The sequence below is a fragment of the Chanos chanos genome, chromosome 2 (genome assembly GCF_902362185.1).
Source record: "Chanos chanos chromosome 2, fChaCha1.1, whole genome shotgun sequence".
Classification (NCBI taxonomy): domain Eukaryota; kingdom Metazoa; phylum Chordata; class Actinopteri; order Gonorynchiformes; family Chanidae; genus Chanos; species Chanos chanos.
The window spans coordinates 5,162,387-5,184,131 of NC_044496.1; the positions used below are offsets into that span (position 1 = coordinate 5,162,387).

At 43.6% G+C, this 21,745-nt stretch overlaps 1 protein-coding gene across 1 annotated transcript in view; it reads left to right on the top strand.

Annotated features, from left to right (window-relative positions):
- The window catches only part of LOC115805238 (xaa-Pro dipeptidase-like), a 38,909-nt gene that overhangs the window by 15,735 nt on the left and 1,429 nt on the right, over positions 1-21,745 (top strand). Inside the window, exons 9-13 of the mRNA XM_030765768.1 lie at positions 4,826-4,872; positions 19,201-19,269; positions 20,156-20,233; positions 21,137-21,285; positions 21,410-21,594. Coding sequence (XP_030621628.1) covers positions 4,826-4,872; positions 19,201-19,269; positions 20,156-20,233; positions 21,137-21,285; positions 21,410-21,594 — 528 coding nt within the window. The remainder of the gene's footprint in view (positions 1-4,825; positions 4,873-19,200; positions 19,270-20,155; positions 20,234-21,136; positions 21,286-21,409; positions 21,595-21,745) is intronic.

The following is a 21,745-nucleotide window of genomic DNA, read 5'->3' on the forward strand; positions in this document are numbered from 1 at the left end:
TTGAAATAAGCCTACAGAGGCTTAGAGTAATTGAATAATCCAGATTGATGTGCATATAGTGTAGCAGTGAACAATAATTGCAGGTTTTAAATTTAAAAATGAATTGGCTTCTCGAGGAAATATTGCACAGAGTTACTAGCTTGGGTTTGAAAGTAAATTAATATTGTATGAACAAGCTTAAATTTATTTAGTAATGTAATCTTAACCATTACGGCCTGTCATAGGGGATATGCATTCATAAGGCAGTTTAATCAGAATATGGAAAAGAATCCTCAGGAAAAGCTAAACCTCTTTTAGTTGCATTCTCCTGGGTAGGAGAAATTCTGTTCAGTTATTCTGGAGTTAAGCGCACACAGATTCAAATGTATTTATTCACAGGCTGCAGATCTCAAGCGAGCAGAGTGGGAATCATTTAAATCTGGGTGCTTGCGTGGCCTCCCTGAAAAAACTAAAAAATAAAAATGGCCTTGTTGCCCAGTCATGTTTGGAGCTGACCTTGACAGACTAGGTTTAGATGTTGCTCAAGGATCGTCCAACCTTGAGAAGCTTGCAGGGTCTAATCCTTTTTCTGGTTTCATTTTTGGGCAATAAAGGCGCGCTGACGTATATTAACTGACATTGGTCTTCATAAGTGCCAGCGTGACTGTAGGCTCATCAAGATAAACAGTTCAACGCTGTAGTCCCAGCCATAATTTTATTACTGGATGTTCATTCTTAGAGATACAGTACTCTGGAGTCAACAATGAGGTGAAAACAAATGGTTTCTGAATACAAAAGAGAGAGAGAGAACAGGAAGAAATCCAATACTTAGTTGGTTCACTACAAGGGCACACCAACTCTCCAGTGTGTCTGATTCAGGAGGTCTGGGCAAAACAGGTCATGCAAGAAAATTTGTTTGAAAATCATCGGCAAGACCACAGAATTAGAGTCAGCCTCTTAAAAAAAAGCCAGCCGGGTCTGAAAAATGCTAGTGGGTGTGAGTGTTGACTAGTTCAGCAGCATTTCATTTGTGTGGTCATTTTACTGTTGTCCCTTTTAATTAGAATCTGAAGTTGCCCCGAACTATTCATTTTCTGTTTGTTTTTGCTGATTTCGCTAACCTAGAAACAACTTGTTTGTGTTTAACAAAGTTTAGGAGTGAAGTAAAATGGTCAGACATTCTTTCTAATAGAGCAGTGAACTGTTGAGACCTCTCCCATATTCTCATTTGGAGTGGAGCCACAAAACATACTACAATTGTGGCAATATTGTTAGCAGCAGCTATTAACGTGATCAAAACCAAAAACACTTAAAGACTTCAAATGGCTCAGCTCTAAATTGTAATTTGTTTGCAGTAGCTGGAGTAAAAGGTAGCGCTCTGGTGGTTTTGGAATTGTACAGTGAATCTTAGTTGTTGGTGAAAGCTGTAACAAGGACTCATTGGTGCATTAAATCTGACAGGAGGAGGAGGAGGAGGGAAGCTATTTCACCTGTTTGGCAAGGGAGTGGATGGAAGGCTCTTGTTAAGGTGGTCAACAGGGAATCAGAAACAGTGCAGTGTCCATACACTGTGTTACAGGAATCAAAATATCATAGGCTGTAGCAGGTCATCTCTCTGGCACTGTAACAGAGACATTATTGCTCTGCAATTTATCAGTCTGTGCCCGGTATGATTGTTCTTCTTTTCTGGATTGTGATGAACGAGGAATCATTCTGTGTAGACTCTTTACAGTGGTTTCAAATGCATATTGTATGTTTCTCAATTGGGCAGCATATTGTAGGCTTTCAGTTGTTCTACTGATTATTTCATTCGTTTCATTTTCAGTGAAGAGACTATTTCAGCTGATTTTCACTGGCCTACATTACGCATAAATATACATGTATACGTACATGTATACGTATATGTGTATGTGTATGTATATGTACAGGTATATGAATATTTACTTACTTACTCCTCCATTACTTATTTGTTGCTATTACTGTAGGTCTTGGCATTAAATAGCATGCGTTCCTGCTAACAGGGTTATTTTACACTATTGTGCTGATAATTATCTGCTTTACCTGCGAGAGTCCCATGTCTGTCAAAAAACCTAATTTCAGCCTCCACATCCATGTCTTCTGTAAAGAGTGAGTGTCTGTGACCTTTGCCAAATGAATGTTGGACAGAGGTAGACCAGACCTAAGCTCTGACAGCACTGGAAGAGAGGACTGTTACACAACTCTGACATCTGATAATTGAGGTCTTATGTTGCAGTAGCTATTGTTAATTGGTAAATAAATTGGTATGAAATGGTAAATATCCAGACATGGCCTACATAACATTTATAGCCTGTGATCTTTATACACCTTTGTCTCATATCTCATTAATTGTTGACAGCTTGTCTGTGTGTGGAGCTGTAACAACTTAGAAAAATGTACCTGACAGGACACTTTTTTATTATTATTATTATTATTATTATTATTATTATTATTATTTAGAATCTTAGACAAATATACAGTCACAAGTTTTGTTTTTCTTTTTAAAAGAGGGTTATTGTTGTTATTTGGTAGCATAATTTTATTTGTTCACATTTTTCATTTGATCTTATTTTTCACATAATCTTGGTGTGGTGGGACCCTCCAGCAAAACTCGATCAGCGTAAAGATTTCCGTTTCATTTTCAACAAAGTGTCCTCTTAAAACAGAACAGCTGTATCATAAGTACAGTTCATATACAGTACTACAGAGCAATGTGCAGGGGCCATAAAATAGGACTAAACATAAACATTTTCTCTATTTTCTGACTTATAAAATATTCTGTTTGTTGATTTGTAGTTGTTGATTGGTTAGGATTCTGCTGAGATCTGTTACGGATGCTTACATTGTAGTCCAGGCTCAGACATGGGTTTTACATTTTTGGAAAATGTATTACAACTTTTTTCCAGTATTTTAGAAAATATAGCACTGCTCCTCTCTGTTCTGCACTTGGGCACAGCTGCTGCCCCCTTTCCCTAGACAAATGACATTAAACGTTGGTAATGCGGCTTTTTTTTTTCCTTTGGGACAGTGTGAACTTGAGCTGTATTTTACCTAACCAGGAATATGGCGCTCCACCTTGAATGTCTTGGGACTTTTAATGAGCTGAATTATTTGGTGGAAAAATGTCAGCAGTAGGGTGAGAGAAGCATTTACATACACCGTGTGCTACCAAGGTGACTAGCTGTGGCATGACTTGGCAGGGTCAACCCGCTTCAGCCCTTGTCTCCTCCTGGGACGTCATTAAATTTCTGTTTTCAGCACCTGAGTCCTCTTTCAGACGTCCAGTCACGTTGCTCCCTGACTCTCCTGCGTTACGATGCGATGCCCTTGTTCTGGCTCAAATTGAAGTCAGAAGTTTCTCCAGAGACCACTCCCTCGGCGTTGCGGTAGGCAGCTCCGGCCGTGTCCCTGAAATGCCGGTCTCCTGTTGGCCGTGGCAGCGTTTGGAGTGATGCCCCCTCCTCCTTCCCCTCTTTTTTGTCATCCTGTGGTGTTTGTCACAGCTGAAATCGAAGTAGGACGACTGTGGCCACAGGAGTGATGAATGATCGTGATGAAATAAGGTTTCATCTCTTGGCCACAGACTCGTGTTCAGGGTTAAACATTTATGCTGGGGTGCAGTTTTTAAATCGTGCCCTGAATAAGTATTCAGTGTTCAACTTCAAGAATCCACTGAATATGGACAGTCTTATGCTTAACCCACTTTTCTCGCTGAATACTGTAAATTACAGTCATTTCTCGTTAGCACCTCAGCAGCTGCTGAATCTCATCATGAAATGTTAGCTGTGCTGTTTTGTTGTTTAAATGTCACCTCCTTGACAATAAGATCGCATACAAATAATTTCATCTGATTTTCAGTTACATTTTATTAAGTATCAGAATGTTCTGAATTTTCGTATTTTTAACTTCTTCAGGAAGATCAGCAGACTGTAGTTTACTATCTGGTCCATTTAGCTAGTTATACTCAGGCCTCAGTGAACATATCATTCATGAGAATAACTTGCAAATATGAGACCTGTCGTACCGTGATAGCAATCGTAATAATGCAGGCAGACTGTATTGCACCTTTAGAGCAAGGAGTTAGAGATGCCCTCAGCTTTGCATATAATTGTCAGAGTAGAAGAACGGGAGGCTTGGATCAGACCTATAACCAAAGCTGTCCTCAGGATTTGGTCAAGTTGTGCAGATCCATTGCTAGGCTTGGGTTTGTTTAGGGCTTATTGACATTGTGGGAGAGGACGGGCAATGATTGTATACCAGATGCAGGAAAACCATGCCAAAAAAACCCCCAAAAACCCTGTTTGCCTTGAGATGGTTTTAAAATGATGAAGGCAAGACTGGTACTTCATACTGAATAAATTTGCTCTGTATTTGATTTGAATTAATTTGGGGGAAAAAAGAGGGAACGTAGGTTCAGGAAGCCAGGTCTCGGGTGAATCTGTCAGTGAGCTGTAAGAGAATTTTTCTCATTTTTACTCTGCTGTTTTAAGCTTTCTGTTCCCAATCTCCCTGTCTTGGAATTTTCTTCCACTTCTCTCTTCTCTCTTCTCTCTCCTGTTTAGTACCTACTTCAGTCAAACATTCAGCATCTCACTTTAATTTATCAAATGGATAAAATGGTATATAATTTGGAGGCAAGTGGTAGTCATTTGCAAATTACTCTCTTTACACACACACACACACACACACAAATTGTGTTCATCAGCCTTTGACAAAAATGGAGGGGGCGCGTGCATTTAGAGGAGTGAGTCAGATTTAAGAGGCCGAATCATGGATTGCAGTGGATCAGTCACTGAATAATGACAATCTGTTTCTCATTTCTCTACAGATAATGAGACGTGTAAGACCTGGACAGAAAGAATATGAAATGGAGAGGTAAGCACCGTTTTCCTTTTGTTTGGTTAGAGTTACAGAGTGAGACAGTCTCAATATACCACAGAAGACCATACACACATGTCCACGCTGTAGTCCATTTCTTGCAGACCAACCATCGCTGGACTTCACACATTCAGAGGCGGTGTAGTGTTCCCCTTATCTGTTGTCAGGTCACCCCCTGACTACACAAGACGTTGATAAGACTACACACCACACATGTGACTCGCCGTTTCTGAGCCGCCTGTGCTCTGTTTCTGTTTCTGTTTCTGAAACAAAGCCTAGATAAGGCCTTCCTCTTCTTTTGAGGAGTTTCTCCTTTTGCTTTTTTTTAAGAGGTTGAAGATAAAAAAATTGCCCTTGAATTCTTGTGTCCTTTTAGAAAAACAGAAGGGGGTGAGTTATAAGATGAGGCCAGAGCAGTAGACCTGTAAGGGGGTGACTTCCCTGTCCTGGAACTTGCCCTGTTGTTCAGATTCCCTCTGTGGTCTAGTTAAAATCCCATTGGCATTGGTGTGATGGGAGTATTGTGGTCTTTTTTGTAAGTGCTGGATTTTGCACATCCGCTGGTCATGCCGCTACTTCCAGTTTCCACTCTTTCCATGGTATGAAAGAATGTTCATTCATCTTGTTTTGTTTCTTTTTTTTTTCCTCTCTCCTGTTTCTGTCCTTTCGTTTCGTTGCTTTTCTTTGGCAGCAGTAGTCCCTGAGGCCTGCGTTGTTTTTTTTTTCCCTTTTTGTTCTTTTTTTTTTTTTTTGTATCCAAGAGAAGGCCCTTGCTCGCGGTGCTTTAAGCTTGCTTGTGTGTCTTGCTGTGCTGGACTCTGATGCAGCGGTTTACTAATGGTCGTGTGGTAATCAGTAACAAGAAAGGATGTGGCAGGCCAGGTGAGGGTTGTGGCCAGTCATAGAGAGACAGTGTGTCTGAAATTGGCATTGCAGGGCAGGAAGGCTGCAAGCAAGGTCACTGAAGGTCATCTAATGCTGGATTTTCAGCGTAACGTTACAGGGAGTCTACACTCCCATACACTCTCTCCCTAAACATTTTAGCCATACTGTGCAAAGAGTTACCTTTATTTGTTTTGCAATATCCAGCACATAAGCAGGTGTATGAGCACCTTATTTTGTGTTTTGACGTATGCGTTGTAAATGGTGTAATGTGAAAAGAATCATTACATTGGAAAAATAGCTTAAGCGCGAGCTGTTTTATCATCTGCAGTTTGATCTGTTTCCGCTGGCTTATTATGTAATTGAATTTGGCTGCAGTCGGTGAGCATAAAAGAGGCACTCAATGGCTAATATTTCTTGAGGTGTAATTATTTTATTGTGATAAGAGGCATGGTTGTGAATAATTCTTTCCTCTAGGTAAATATCTGTTTTGAATAACGTACTTCTTGTACCCCTGAATGTGTGCTCCAGCTTGTTTGGTGTTTAAGCGTGTTTAAGGCTTTGAACCAGTTCATGGAACGAAAACGAATACCAGAAACAGACGATATTTCACTAGGAACAAAAACGAAGCCAGAGACTTTATATTTTTTAATGTTCTGGATCAGAAACATTTGAAATAATGGTAACCGGTTAATAACGTTATTTTTTGTTCTTTTATTTACTTCAACAAATTGAAATGTTTTCTGCTTGTAATAACTTTGGTGTGGAGTTTACTTCCTGTATTCCTCAGAAGGTCACTCAAGTCTTCGGATAGCGGACATAAATTTAGTTGTGGCAGGCAGTGATATAGTGTGAAGGTGAGATGTGGGGCCTGTACTACAAAGCGAGGTAAAATTAACTTCTGCTTAAGTTAACGCAGAGTAAGTAGTAAACCTACTAATAGAAGAGCCCTATGGCTTCATTCGCCTAGCAAAACAAAGCCATATCCATCCATCCATCCATCCATTTTCTCCCGCTTATCCGGGACCGGGTCGCGGTGGCAGCAGGCTGAGGAGGGTCGCCCAGACATCCCTTTCCCCGGCTACATCCACCAGCTCCTCCTGGGGGATCCCAAGGCGTTCCCAGGCCAGCCGAGATATATATTTCTCCCAACGTGTCCTGGGTCTTCCCCGGGGTCTCCTCCCAGTTGGTCGCGCCCAGAACACCTCCATAGGGAGGCGCCCAGGAAGCATCCTGACGAGATGCCCGAACCACCTCAACTGACTCCTTTCAATGCGGAGGAGCAGCGGCTCTACTCCAAGCTCCTCCCGGGTGTCCGAGCTCCTCACCCTATCCCTAAGGGTGCGCCCAGCCACCCTGCGGAGGAAGCTCATTTCCGCCGCTTGTATCCGCGATCTCATTCTTTCGGTCACTACCCAGAGTTCGTGACCATAGGTGAGGGTTGGAACAAAGATCGACTGGTAAATTGAGAGCCTTGCCTTCTGACTCAGCTCCTTCTTCACCACGACGGTCCGGTACAACGACCGCATGACTGCCGCCGCCGCCCCGATCCGCCTGTCGATCTCCCGCTCCATTTTACCCTCACTCGTGAACAAGACCCCAAGATACTTGAACTCCTCCACCTGAGGCAGGAACTCAGTCCCAACTCGGAGGGGGCAAGCCACCTTTTTCCGGCATAGGACCATGGCCTCCGACTTGGAAGTGCTGATCCTCATCCCGACCGCTTCACACTCGGCTGCAAACCGCCCCAATGTGTGCTGGAGGTCACAGTTTGATGAGGCCAACAGAACTACATCATCTGCAAAAAGCAGAGACGCAATCCTGAGGCCACCGTACTGGACACCCTCCTCACCCCGACTGCGCCTTGAGATCCTGTCCATGAAAATTAAGAACAAGATCGGAGACAAGGTACAGCCCTGGCTTAGTCCAACACTCACTGGGAATGAGCTTGACTTTGTGCCGAGAATACGGACACAGCTCTCACTGCGGCTGTACAGGGACCGAATGGCTCGCAGCAGCGAACCTGGCACCCCATACTCCCGCAGTACCCCCCACAGGACACCCCGGGGGACACGATCGTAAGCCTTCTCCAGGTCCACAAAACACATGTAGACTGGATTGGCAAATTCCCATGATCCCTCCAGTATCCGTGCGAGGGTGAACAGCTGGTCCGTTGTTCCACGGCCAGGACGGAATCCACATTGTTCCTCCTGTATCCGAGGTTCGACAATCGGCCGCGGTCTCCTTTCCAATACCCTAGAGTAGGCTTTCCCAGGGAGGCTGAGTAGTGTGATACCCCGATAGTTGGAGCACACTCTCCGGTCCCCTTTTTTAAAAATGGGGACCACCACCCCCGTCTGCCACTCCACAGGCACTGTCCCTGACTCCCACGCGACGTTGAAGAGGCGTGTCAGCCATGACAGCCCAACAACATCCAAAGCCTTCAGCATTTCAGGGCGGATCTCATCCACCCCTGGCGCCTTGCCACTGTGGAGTTTTCTAACTGCCTCAGTGACCTCTGCCAGAGAGATGGGTGACGACCCTCCTGAATCTTCTGGCCCTGCCTCCTCTATGGAGGGCGTGTCAGTCGGATTTAGGAGCTCCTCAAAATGTTCCTTCCACCGTCCGACCACATCCTCAGTTGAGGTCAGGACCTCCCCATCCCTGCTGAGAACAGCCTGGACGAGGCCCTGCCTGCCCTTCCTGAGTCGCCTGACGGTTTGCCAGAACCTCTTTGAGGCCAACCGAAAGTCCTTTTCCATGGCCTCCCCAAACTCCTCCCATACCCGAGTTTTTGCTTCCATGACAGCCGTCGCTGCTGCCCTTTTGGCATGCCGGTACCTCTCAGCCAATTCCGGAGTCCCCCGTGCTAGCCAAGCCCGGAAGGCCTCCTTCTTCAGCCTGACGGCTTCCCTCACCGGTGGTGTCCACCACCGGGTCCTTGGGTTGCCGCCACGACAGGCACCAACGACCGTCTGGCCACAGCTCAAAGCTGCCGCTTCAACAATGGAGGCTCTGAACAGGGTCCATTCAGACTCCATGTCCCCAGCCTCCCTCGGGATCAGGGAGAAGCTCCGCCGGAGGTGTGAGTTGAAGATCTTCCGTACAGGGTCCTCAGCCAGCCATTCCCAGTTCACCCTCACTATGCGCTTGGGTTTACCAGGTCTGTCTGGCAGCCTCCCCCGCCATCTGATCCAACTCACCACCAGGTGGTGATCAGTTGACAACTCTGCCCCTCTCTTCACCCGAGTGTCCAGCACATACGGCCGCAGGTCTGATGAGACAACTACAAAGTCGATCATCGACCGTTGGCCTAAGGAGCTCTGGTACCAGGTACACTTATGAGCTACCTTATGCTCGAACATGGTGTTCGTTATGGACAATCCATGACTCGCACAGAAGTCCAATAACAAAGCACCACTCGGGTTCAGATCAGGTAGGCCGTTCCTCCCAATCACTCCCCTCCAAGTCTCTCCATCATTGCCAACATGAGCATTGAAGTCTCCCAGTAGAACTACAGAGTCCCCAGATGGTGTCTTCACTAGGACACTTTCCAGTGTATCTAGGAAGGCTGGGTACTCTGAGCTGCCGTTCGGCGCGTACGCCGTCACGACAGTCAGAGATTTCCCCCCTGCAACCCGAAGGCGCAGTGAGGCAACCCTTTCGTTCACCGGGACAAACTCCACCACGGCGGCGCTCAGTCGGGGGCTAACAAGTAACCCCACACCTGCCCGCCGCCTCTCGCCCCAGGCAACTCCAGAGAAGGACAGAGTCCAGCCCCCATCCAGGAGTTTGGTTCCAGAGCCAAGACTGTGCGTAGAAGTGAGCCCAACTATATCTAGTTGGTATCGCTCAACCTCCCGCACAAGTTCCGGCTCCTTCCCCCCCAGAGAGGTGACATTCCACGTACCAAAAGCCAGTTTCTGCACCGTAAGTCCAGTCCGCTGGGGCCCTCGCCCCATCCTGCCACCCGTGTGGCATCGCACCCGGCCCCTATTTCTCCCCTCGCAGGTGGTGGGCCCACGAGAGGGCAGCCCCACGTTGCTCGTTCGGGCTGAGCCCGGCCGGACCCCGTGGCAGGTCCAGCCACCAGGCGCTCGCCGACGAGCTCCCCTCCCAGGCCTGGCTCCAGGAGGTGGCCCCAGTCTCCCTATTCCGGGCGAGGTGCCTGTATCTTCGTGTGTGCTGATCATAAGGGCTCTTCTGAATCGCTTTTTGTCTGGCCCCTCACCTGGGACCTCTCTGCCTTGGGTGACCCTACCAGGAGCTTAATGCTCCAGGCAGCACAGCTCCCAGGATCACAGGGACTCACAAACCCCTCCACCACGATAAGGTTGCGATTCCAGGAGGGGAACAAAGCCATAGAGCTCTTCTATTAAGAGGTTTACTACTTACTCTGAGTTAAATTAACCAGAAATTACCGGGATAAACCAGTTTCCTTGCTTCATAGTACAGCCCTCTGGGGGGTGTTCCAGAAAGCGGTTTTAGTGAAAACTGAGTTAGTTAACTCAGAGCAAGTAGTAAACCACCAAATAGAAGAGCCCTGTGGCTTTGTTTTGCCAGGAGAATGAAGCCAGAGGGCTTCAACCAACAAAATGTGCGAGCGGACAGTCAATGGCAGGCTCAGCCTGCTTCTGGCAACTGCTGTGTGTCTCAGGCCTCGTTATTTGTGAAACCTATACTACAGTGTAACTTTACAAGATGCTCCACATTCTTCATTTTAACGCAGACGGCAGGCTGCTCTTCTGATATTTCCCCTCTAAAATAACATGTAGCCTAAAATTACTTTATTTTTGTAAGATTATGACTTTTTCTTGTACAATTATGACTTTATTCTGGTAATATTGTGACTTTTTTCCTGTAGACAATTACAATTTTATTTTCTGAATGGAAAGTTTTAGTTGTCTATATGCAGAATAAAGAGTTCATTGTTTAAAAGGTGATTTGTTTTTATTTTTTTCTTAAATATAAAGATACAGAAACTGTACCGTTACCATGGCCCAAAAACCGTGATACATACCGAACCTTGGGCCCACTGTACCGTTGCATCCCTATTCAATAGCCTAACTAATAGCATTGTGAAAAGAGTCGTCTTTCACTCTTCAGAAAACATAGACTGGAGCTTTTTGTGGGGTCTTTTATCATCGAGCTTTTTTAAGTTCCGTGGTTACAAGTTGGTGACCTTATTCAACCTGCCCTGTTTTTGTTTTTTTTTTGTTTTTTTTTGTTTTTTTTTTTTTCTGAATCTTGCAAGGATTCATAATGAGAACAGCTTGTAACTTTGCAGCTTTTTCCACAAACCAACTGAGGTACTCAGATGATTTCAGTACAACAAACGAAATTGCTTAACTTAATTCACATAAAACCAGTGGTGTGAAATAGAAGTATTACCTGAACTCAAGCGATTTATGTTCCTTTTTTGTTTTGTGGATGGTTGATCAATTTCTAAGAAATATCCAGTGTTACTTGTCTAATATGAAGATGAGATTTATTCGTATTTTGTGAAGGATTGTGTCAAACTGATTCATAAGGAATTCACAGGTGTACCCAACAGATGGTGAGTGACCCAGTTGTGGGCTATTTATTTGAAAAAAAATGATTTGCTTTTTAATGATGTGGACTTCTTTTTCAGTTTTTTTTTTTTCTTTCTTCTTCTGCTACACGTTGTGCATAATATTTATTTGGAAATTATTTTTTTCCTGTTGTATTTATATATGCTATGTATACATGGGGCCGGGGGGCTAGAGAAGGACAGAACAGTACAGTCCTCAGTCTCTCTTCCGTTTTGACTTCATTACCCTTATGAAATGTCTGTCTAAAGGAATTTTTAGGAATTTTAAGGAATTTCGATGTCCTTTACTACATAAAAGTAGAATGGTTTGCATATTTCTCCTCTCCTCTCTCAACAGTGTGGACTGCACCGTATAATTTCTTTTTTGCCCTTGCATGGATTGGACTTGGACTGGAGTGTGAATTGCATAATGCATTCCGGATTATTTTTTGAGAAGTAGTGAGTAGTGAGATTCCGTATGTATTTTCACTGAGCCTACATCCAGTCAAAATAAATACAATTGTGTTTTTCATCCCTTTTTTGGCACAGAAACAAGTGAAAAGGATTATTTCACTGAATCAGAGGGGAAGTGGCTGAATTTACAGCTGCAAGTTTCTGTTTGGTTTTGAATGTGGTCTTAGGGCGGGTGAAAGGGACCCAGCGTGCTCTCGAGCTGGGTTCAGGGGTGCGACTAGAGGACTGCTCCCTGTGGGAGCAATTAGTTCCTACCGAAGGATCTGTGTCTGGTAAAGTGTGGGAAATGTCAAACCTTTGCTTAGTCTCTTGTCACCTAAACGCTCGTTAGCCCTGGCTCGGTGGAGTGAGAATCACAGCGTTCCATTGGAAGTCTGGAAGTATTGCTGGAAGTCTGGTCCATGTGTTACCTGACGCCAGATTCTGTTTTCCACCACAGCGTGAGCTAAAGCTGAACCGTCACAGTTCATTCATTTTGGCCTCGTTTAACTGCTGTAGATGTGAAGCTGCTGCCTTTTTATGGAGGAGCGAGCTCTCCTGGCTTTAGCGGAGGTTTTACATTAGGGGTTAAAAATTCAACTGAGGGGACTTGTCTGGGAAGATGTCAGTGGTGTCATGCGTTAGAAGAAACTGTTTTTTGGGAGGGGGTTTTTGTCCTAGCAGTTAAAGGTAGAGCAAATATGAAGAAGCCTTGACATGATCTCTCTTTCTGTCTCTTTCTCGCTTTTCTGCTGCTACTTTTCTCATTGTCTTTTCGTTTTGCCTGCAACAGTCCTGTAACTGAAGTTTCACTCATCAAACATCTCTCATTCAGTTTTTTCTGTCGCTCAATAAACCTCATCATCACAGTCATGTTCTTAAATGAATGAGAAAGCATTTAAACGATGCTTTTGACTATATTGTCAAGTGCTTTCATGAAATGGAAGTAATGGGAATTCTCAGATTAGGTAAGGAATACAGCTGTTGTTATGGTTACAGGTTATAAATAGAGGAGCACTGATCGCAGGTGACGAGAGCTGAGAATAGCAGGATGAAAGACTCCTCTGAAATCTATCCCAGAACATATTGCTGAGGTGCCACAAACTCACCCAAATTAATTCCTGTCTATTTCCAAAAAAAGGATAAAAAAAAAACTGTTAGCATGACGTTATTGTCTCAGACAAATGACTTCATTCTTTGTTGCCTTGTTGCCTTTCTGCTGCATTTAGCTGTCATGGCTGTTTGTTGTCATTTGAGAGCTTTACGACACAGCATTTTCCATGTTACACTGAAAACACATTCTTTATTTGAGTTATATATGGCGTTGTGAAATTGAGTTGGCTTAATTTATGCTTTCATTTTGAGTCCTGGCCAGTGTCCCCTTCACCTCCTCTCCCTTGGCGTTTGGCATTTTTGTGATGAACATCGTTCTGTAGCTTGCGCCTTGCTCGCGACTGAGGAGCTCCTGATACTGACTGTAATTAGAAGCAGCTCAAGGATTTAATGAAGAGGAGCGCGCTTGATGGCAGCAGTGCTTGAGACATTGCCAGTGGCTTTGACTTCAAAGCCACTGATATGGCTTCACAGCAAAAGGGGAGGGGAGGGGGGGTTCTGCGAGGAGATAACAAGTCATGGCTTTCTTTTGATTTTCCTGGTAGGGACCGGACACAAAATACATAGGCCTGCCAGTGAGGGGAAGCGGGGTGCTCAGGACATGTAAAAGGCTAATCTGTGAGCGGCAACAGCATCAGTGTCTGTGACAGGAGTGTTGCTGACAGTAGGGCATTTTCTCTCCCTGCGAGTCTTCAATCACAACCCATGAACACCTTTGTCATGCGGCCTTCATAAGAACGCATGTTTTTATAGAACATCATGTTTAGTATCCCACCACATGCTCTCAGGGAAGACTCTGATTTCAGCTATTGAGTGGGCTGCAAACTCTCTCTCTCTCTGCCTAAAGACAGGAATCCCCCTTTACCAGGACAGTCTGTGTGCTGAAGCAATGCATACACTCAGACCTATTCAGTGAAATGAACTGTACAGTTCTTTGATTATGTTTTATGCAACAATCCCTTTGTTTAAGTTGAAAAAGAAACGCATGGGATCATTTTAAGTGAATTCACAGCGTGCTGGGCGGCATAGATTGGGTGTTACAATCTAAAGGAATGATGAATAAGGAAGGCAGTTTCCAGCAGGCCTGTAAGATACAGCAGAAGGTGTAAGTCGCTTTGATAGAGCTAATCTGAAGAATTGCTGAATTTTTCTCTGCTGTGTGCTTCACTGGTCTGAGCACTGGCTGTAATTGGAGAATGGTTGGATATACATACTCTTATTCCATATGAGATGATAAAAAAATTTAGTATGAAACCCAGGGAGAGTCAGTGGTGTCATTAAGTTCTCAGTATTAAATTTTCTGCATGTAAATAAAACACCCTCTCCTTTTTTACATTCTACATCTCCACACATCCACTTAAGGATTAGCCAATGCTAAGATGCAGGAGTCTGTATTAGTACTGTTAATACTGTTATTATATGATATGTGACATCCACCCCATGCTTCTAGAAACAGCAAAAACACAATGAATAAGGTGAATCATATTGCATTTTGCTTTCAATAAATGTTGTCTACTCGTTCTCATCTTGAAGTGCCAGTGCTACTGAACCAGCTGAAAATTAATGGAATGAGGTTTCATTTATTTTAAGGATTTTTCTTTTTATACCTCATGCCTCTAAATATTATTTATTGAGAAGGTGTTTGCTCTATGTCACATTGTGGCCTCCTCTTCATATTACTGTGAAACCTGTGAATAGGATGTGCTGTGCATCACCGAGCCATTCTTCGCCTCAGTGAGGCTCCTGTTTCAGTCCTTACACTAATTTCCCTGGCTGTAAACGATTCTCTTGATCCAGTTTTATTCCTTTGCCTTAAACCTGAGTTGAAAATGTTTCTCTCAGGTTGCTGGATGCACCCCTGTGTGTGACCAACCCTTCTCATTAAAATCTCCCCATCTTTCACTTAGCTTAATTGTGGTCTGCCTGAGCAAAAAAAGTCACATACATGTGGCCTTTAAAATTTATTATTGTTGGTCATTAAGATGAATAGAGGCCCTGTGAAGTGTTGATGGGAAGTTGACCTTGGGCTTGCTAATTTCAGTGCTCTCTTAGAGTGCTTACTGTTGGCATTCTCTGAGGAGAAGGAGAGAGGAGTGAAAATAAAGGAACAGAGCGAGAGTAGCTAGAGAGAGAGAGACATAGCCAGATAGGGATAACCAGAGAGCATGGCTGTTTTGATGGGAGCCCAGGGAGCATGTCATGGGCGTGGGGTGCCCAGAGGAGCTGTGTGTCCAGAGAGGTGGAAAGCTCCGGGGTTGCATGGTTCTGAGGACACTTCTGGGTCTGTCTACACACCGCCAAGGAGCAAAAGGGGTAGGGGACAGCAAGGTGAAGATGAAATCCTTCTCACAACTGGGTGCCAAGTACTAAGAGGATCAGAAGCATCTGTTGGCACTACAGATAAAGCACAATGACACTATTGGCCAATTACACAGTGAATAAGTGATACAGCTTCATTCACCTTAGCACAGCCTCTGTTTAAACAGCTGAATGATTCACTCATTTTGTACTGAAAGTGTAGACTTGATTTGTGATTTTTTTTTTAAAAGAAATCCTTCAGTAGAATCGAGGTCATCGTTAAGATCTTGTTTGTTTGACAGATGTCTTTCCTCTCTGAACTTGTGAGATGCTGTAATTATGTTCAGCCTTGGCACCGATGCAGTTGCATAATAAATGAAATGATTTGAGGGCTAAACCGTGTGCCGTGTGGATTAAGCCAAAGTCCTTTTTTTTTTTTTCTTTTGCTTTTTTACTGGAAAAAAAGAAAAGAAAAGCTTACAGGCATAGGTCTAGATGAAATATAAATGGTGGCACTATTTGTCAAATCAGATCCGTTTCTGTAATAAACAGCTGTGGTAGGTTATGCGTGGACTTGTCTCTTAACCTTCTCTTGATGTGACTCTAATCAGCCTTTCATTTTGCCCAGACTAGAGACACTGTCCTGACTCTTTTGTTTTCTATGCCATCTCTTATACTTGCCTCGTTTTATTTTTAACCACGTTAAGGCGACAACATGGTATTTATTAAAGAGGAGGGAAAGCACTGCAAATGCGTTCTAAATTTTCACACAGTGGGACCAAGCTCAGAGAATTTGGATCATATAATCCTATCTTTTGTTTGACTTACTGTAACACAATAACCATTTTAAGACAAACGTCCAAAAGCCCAGCTGTTAACAGACTGATGTGGAATACGAGCCTGCATTCGTGAAGCTGTGTATTTATTTTCTGTTTTGTTTATTTACATGTTAAATGCATGGCGTTTAAAAAAAAAAAAAAAAGGAAAGAAAAATTCTGAAACAGTTCTGGGAGAACAGAACTTTAGTGATGAAAACAGCTGACTGCGCCAGTGTTTACAGAATATTGTGCACCTCAGAATGCCTTCAGTTCTTTATTAAACAAAATAAAAACAGTTGCTGATGGATGGTGAAGAGGAATGAAGCTGAGCATGGTGGGGTGTGTAACCCTGCAGTCTGACTGCTGCTCTGGACCAGCTCTACTGCTTGCTCAGGGGCAGCATCCTCCATACATAAACCACCTCCTGTAACAGGAGGCCTGTCCAGAACATGGATTTGTCTCACAAGTCCACTTTCATCAGCATGCTTTTTTAGGACTGCAGCCCAGCTCCACATTTCACAGACTCACAGTGTAGGCAGGGACATCAGTCATGAGGCAGCAGGGCACCTGCTCTCTTGCAGAGGATACACAGTTATTTATGCAGCTCCGTAGGTCCCCTTAGCCTTTTACAAACAACTTGAGCTGTGCGCCCATCTCGGCTTCCATGAGACTCCCAACAGGATATTAATAAGAGGGAGACTGGCCTCTCTGGCCCTATGTAAAATTTGGTCTCCTGGCCTCGGATCAGCGGAGAAGCAGGGCAAAGAATTTTGGGCATTTTTTTCCTCTGATGTCGCCATAAGAGTTGGTGCTCAGGGCCTTCCCATGGGGAGGTGTCTTCTCTGTTCATCTTGGGGATGAAAACATTCCACCGTCCTGCTCCTCTGAGAAGTCCCGGCTCTGCTAGGAATCCTGCCATCTGAGTTTACGCTTCATGTTCAGCTCCAGACTCGTCCTGCTGCAGCCTCTCTCTTATACTAATCAGGCCATGTCCATTATGACCTGGAGGGCAGTATAAATCATCATGGGGAGGCTTTCTCCATTTGTGTCAAATAACCAGTATTTCAGTAGGGAACAGTGATAGAGGTCGTCTTGCTCTGTCAGAACATACACACAGTACTGGGGAGTAAAGCTTTTTTTTTTCCATTTGCATTAGAAATCGTTTGTCACATGGACATTTATCTGCAGGATTTCTTTGTGGTTTTCTTTGTGTAATGTAAATCAATATTTTGACCCAGAAAACTTGTAGGACTCAGTAATTTGTAGTAACTGAGTCTCATCGTTTTACTCAGAAACTCAGGTTAATGCATAGCAACGCATTATCAAACTCAAGAGGAGCAGCAGTGTTTGATATGTATTTCTTTCCCTCTGATTACATGAATAGAGAATGATGGGACATGAAAAGTTGAAACACTTTCTCTTTACAGAATTTTTGATGTCACTGACCAGTCTGCCTTTGAACTGCAATGTTGTGTTACCCTGTTGTTTGCCATGGAGTCACACTTAAATACTGTAAATTCTCTTTAAACTTGAAAGATTTCTCTTGCCCTCAGGAGGAAATCGTTTATGAGTGAGGGAACTGTAAACCGACTGCTTCTCTTTTTGCTCATTAAATCTTTTAACTGTATTTTTAGTCAACCCCACTGTGAAAGATCTCTTTGCCGTTGTAGATATCAATTTCTCAGTTTTCTCTGTGCGACTTGATTTTATAACCTGGTAAGCTCTGACTGAAACAGTGACATTTACACTAACGTGTCTACTTCATTCATTCTCAGACCGACTGAGGAAACAGTTTAAAACCCTGCTGATCATGTGTCTTTTGTCAGTATTGGTTTGGGAGGAAGAGCCTGGAAAAGTAGCCTGAATCAACAGCAGTATCATAATGTTTGGTGTTCCTAGAACAAGCAAAATTCTTCTTGCTTCTCTCCATGTCTGTGTACTCATATCTGACGTCAGAGGTAAGGGAGAGGATGGCTTAATCCAGTTGACCATCATCAATATGATCAGCCTCTTTTTGAATACTGATATATATGACACAGTGTGTAGACTCAAGTGGACTTGAAGTTCGATGAGTTGTGTACTTGTATGACACTCAGGTAGTTGTGAGTGTGATGGAATGATGAGACACAGGGAGCAGACGTGAGCTGTACGGTCTGTGGGTGTGCGTGGTGGTGGGGTCCGGAGTCGAGGTCTTTCATTCGGTTTGCGTGCGCCATGAAAGAGAAGCCTGCAGGTGCCCTGGCTGTACTTGAAAGGAAAAACAGATTCATCTCTTTTCCGCTGCATTCTCTTTGGATCAGTGTAGCTGGAACGTTTGCTCATAGGATCAGAGAGCTTCACCCAAAGGTTTCAGCAGCAAGTACCTACACAGAGGAATCCATTTCCTGTTGCTGGCTGGCAGCGTGTTTTGTTTTAATTAAAGCTTGAGCTCGGTCGCTGAGGAGAGTAAATAATCTGAGCTCTGATAGCTCTCATCACCAGTCTCCCATCAGCCTAATTGACTGCAGCACTTTTCAGAGAAAGTCACCACTCAGACTTTGCTTTGGGGAGGAGTGATGCAGTGCTCATTGCATCTTTCCTCTCTCTTTCGCCCCTTCCAACCTTGTCTCTTTCTTAGCTTAGGGCCACATCTGTTTAGAATACTTAGTTTGTTTTGTGTAACTCTGCCATTGTGGTTTTGTAGATCTGTATAGTAAACTTTTTGCACATTGCTACATGTTTCTGATTTTGCAGATGCATATGCAGAAGAATTCTTTCTTTGTGTTGTTGTAGATGTAGACAGTAAACTCAATACCAGGGAGAGGAACCGCTGAGGGACTGTATCCATCTCATTGTTAGAGGTCCCCCTGTTTCTTTTTATAGTGGAGGTGGCCTGTGTAATCCTGTCAGATTTCACAGGATTACAGCCCTTCAGGGGAGAACTGGGCATGAATCACACTCAAACACATGAGCATTGTTTTCACTAGCTGCAAATAATATACCTGGCAGAACACTAGTGTTTAAGTGCCTCTGACAGTTTGAGTGGTGTACTTGCGTCTTGTTATGATCTGTTAAATTTATGTTGGCTTTGATAGCCAGCGTAAACGGCTAATGGATTTTTTGATGGAAATTTTACACTGTATGAATCTGCACAGTTGAAAATAAGCATTTAAAATGTGTGTGTTTGTGTGTGTGTGTGTGTGTGTTTGCGCGTGCATGTGTATTCTTCAGTCTGTTTCAGCACTACTGCTATTCGCGTGGAGGTATGCGCCACACCTCTTATACCTGCATCTGTGGAAGGTAAAGTAAAACCCAACCTTAACACGGCACAGTTTCACACAACACCCAGACCATGAGTTCACCAATCTCAGCACTCTGCATTGTGCTATAAGTAGTAAGCAGTTAGGTAATGGCTAGGTTAGAACGTAGACTAGAGACCCAAACACTGCAGTATTTTGGCTGGCAGAGATCACTGGGCTCCTCTGCTTCAGAGCGACAACTATGTGTCTTCTGGGATTTTCCCCAAGCCTCTGTTACAGTTTTTCTTCAGGGAACAGGTTCTTGAGTTCAAAGCTCTGCTGTTCGACTGTGTCATCTGACCAGGCAGCTGGTTACTGCAGATAAACATAAGAGATGCTGTGTGTTCCATTTTCACTAGTTTCAAGGTTCATTTGACCCGTCACTGCTGAGCAGGGGTTCTCTGATTTACCACAACATGGGCAGTTTTACCTTCTGAATACCACGTTTTAGTGTTTACCTGTCCAAATGCATCATTTAAAGACAGGGGATGATTCTCTTTTCATTTTCAGTGGCATAGGAGTCCTTAAATAATTCACAGGTCATTTGATGATCTTTTCCCATTGGCTGTCAGAGGCAGTCACTGCCCGCCTGTTGAGTTGATCATCTTATTCTGTCTCACTGCCCAGAATAAGCTCATAGAATATAGAGGGACCTGAAGAGCGAGTTAATATTGAGGGAAAGGGGCAAATGTTTATTACAGAGCCTGTGATGATTCTTGATTTGTGACCAAAAATTTCAAATTCTGTTTGAATATACGATCTCAGAAGTGTAAATTACCATAGGGTAGGACCTTTTCTTCTCTCTATTTTTGAAACACTTGTGGTTATAGTGGTGTCACAGGCTGATTTTTGGATAATAAGTAGAAGTATTTCTCATGTCCTCACAGTGGACATAACTCCTCTGTCCTTCACTATGGCCACGCTGGAGCACCTAACGAAAAGACAATTGAAGATGGAGACATGTGGTAAGTGATGAATTTTCTTTGGTGTAGTTAATAGCTTCTTTTCAAAGGCTGCTCACTAGTGGGTTTTCCCTCCCTTGTTTTGTGTAGTAGTAAAGTCCATTGTCAAGAGCTGAAGTCTGACTTAATGTACTTTTTAAGCTTTTTTCATTGGTTTCTAAGGGTATGGACAGTTGCACACATTATGACCACAGCATGTGGGAAAACATAAGACCAGTTGTATTCACTTCGAAGGCTGTAAAAGATAAATGATGTATTAAAAATATGTTTCACAGAAATAGTTGTCACTTGTGCAGTCTGTGGTAGAAATATGTCTCAATGATTTGTTTGGTCAAACACTTTATCATTAGTGATGTATCTCCACCTGCTGGCCATATGGAAGAACTGCAAATTTGTATCATGATATTTTGATTTGATTGTAGGTAATCTCATTATACATGCAATATACAGTGTATGGCTATTCATCAGCTCTGGCTGTCTCCATGACTACCATGACTAGATTTGATTAGATTTACAGTGTTTTTCCTGAAGAATATTTGACAGAACAGGTTTACTTAATTACACTTTCATTCTAATGCAAACCTAGTAAAATTTAATACTCTTTGTTAAAAAGTTCAGGCCCACTGTGTATTATGTCAAGAACATTTTCTTTCTGAATAATGATAGTGTCTGTATCAAAAATGCTTGACCTGAGCTTCAGTGTGTTTTTCTGTGCATGGCGACACAGGCACACAGAACATTGTTTCAGTGTAGCTTGAACCTTGAGTGTACCACTGTTTTTCTGTGGGGTTTTTTTTTTTTTTTTTTTTTTTTTATGCTGATGGAAATTTAAAAGTCGTTTTGAGTGTAAATGATCTTCACCAGGTGCTTTCATTTGTTTTTGCTGTTTTTCTGTTTTTTCCACAGTCTCTTTGACATGGGTGGAGAGTATTACTGCTACACCTCTGACATCACTTGCTCTTTCCCGGCCAATGGAAAATTCACCGCTGACCAGAGAGCCATCTACGAGGCAGTCCTCAAGTCCTCACGCACTGTAATGGCTGCTATCAAACCAGGTACCTCAAACTAATGCCTACTTTTGTTTTAAGTACCAGTTACAAATAGCACAAGAGCAATAAGTCTTAGTTAAAAAAATGACGGAGTGGTGCGTGAAAGGCTGAATGGTGCCGTGCCTTACAGGGGTAAAGTGGACAGACATGCACAGGCTGGCTGATCGGGTTCACCTGGAGGAGCTGGTTAAGGTTGGCATCCTGCGTGGCAATGTGGAGGACATGCTCAAAGTCCACCTGGGTGCCGTGTTCATGCCCCACGGACTCGGGCACCTGCTGGGCATTGACGTGCACGATGTGGGCGGATACCCTGAGGTCAGTGCCAATGGCAACCTCTACAGTGTTTAACCAAGAGAATGTAGATACTGACTGAATACACTTATTTTTTCATGTCATATTTAAACACTCTTAGTCAGGCTCACAGCCCAGCAGTGGAAATGCTCCCTGCAGATAAGATTTCACTATG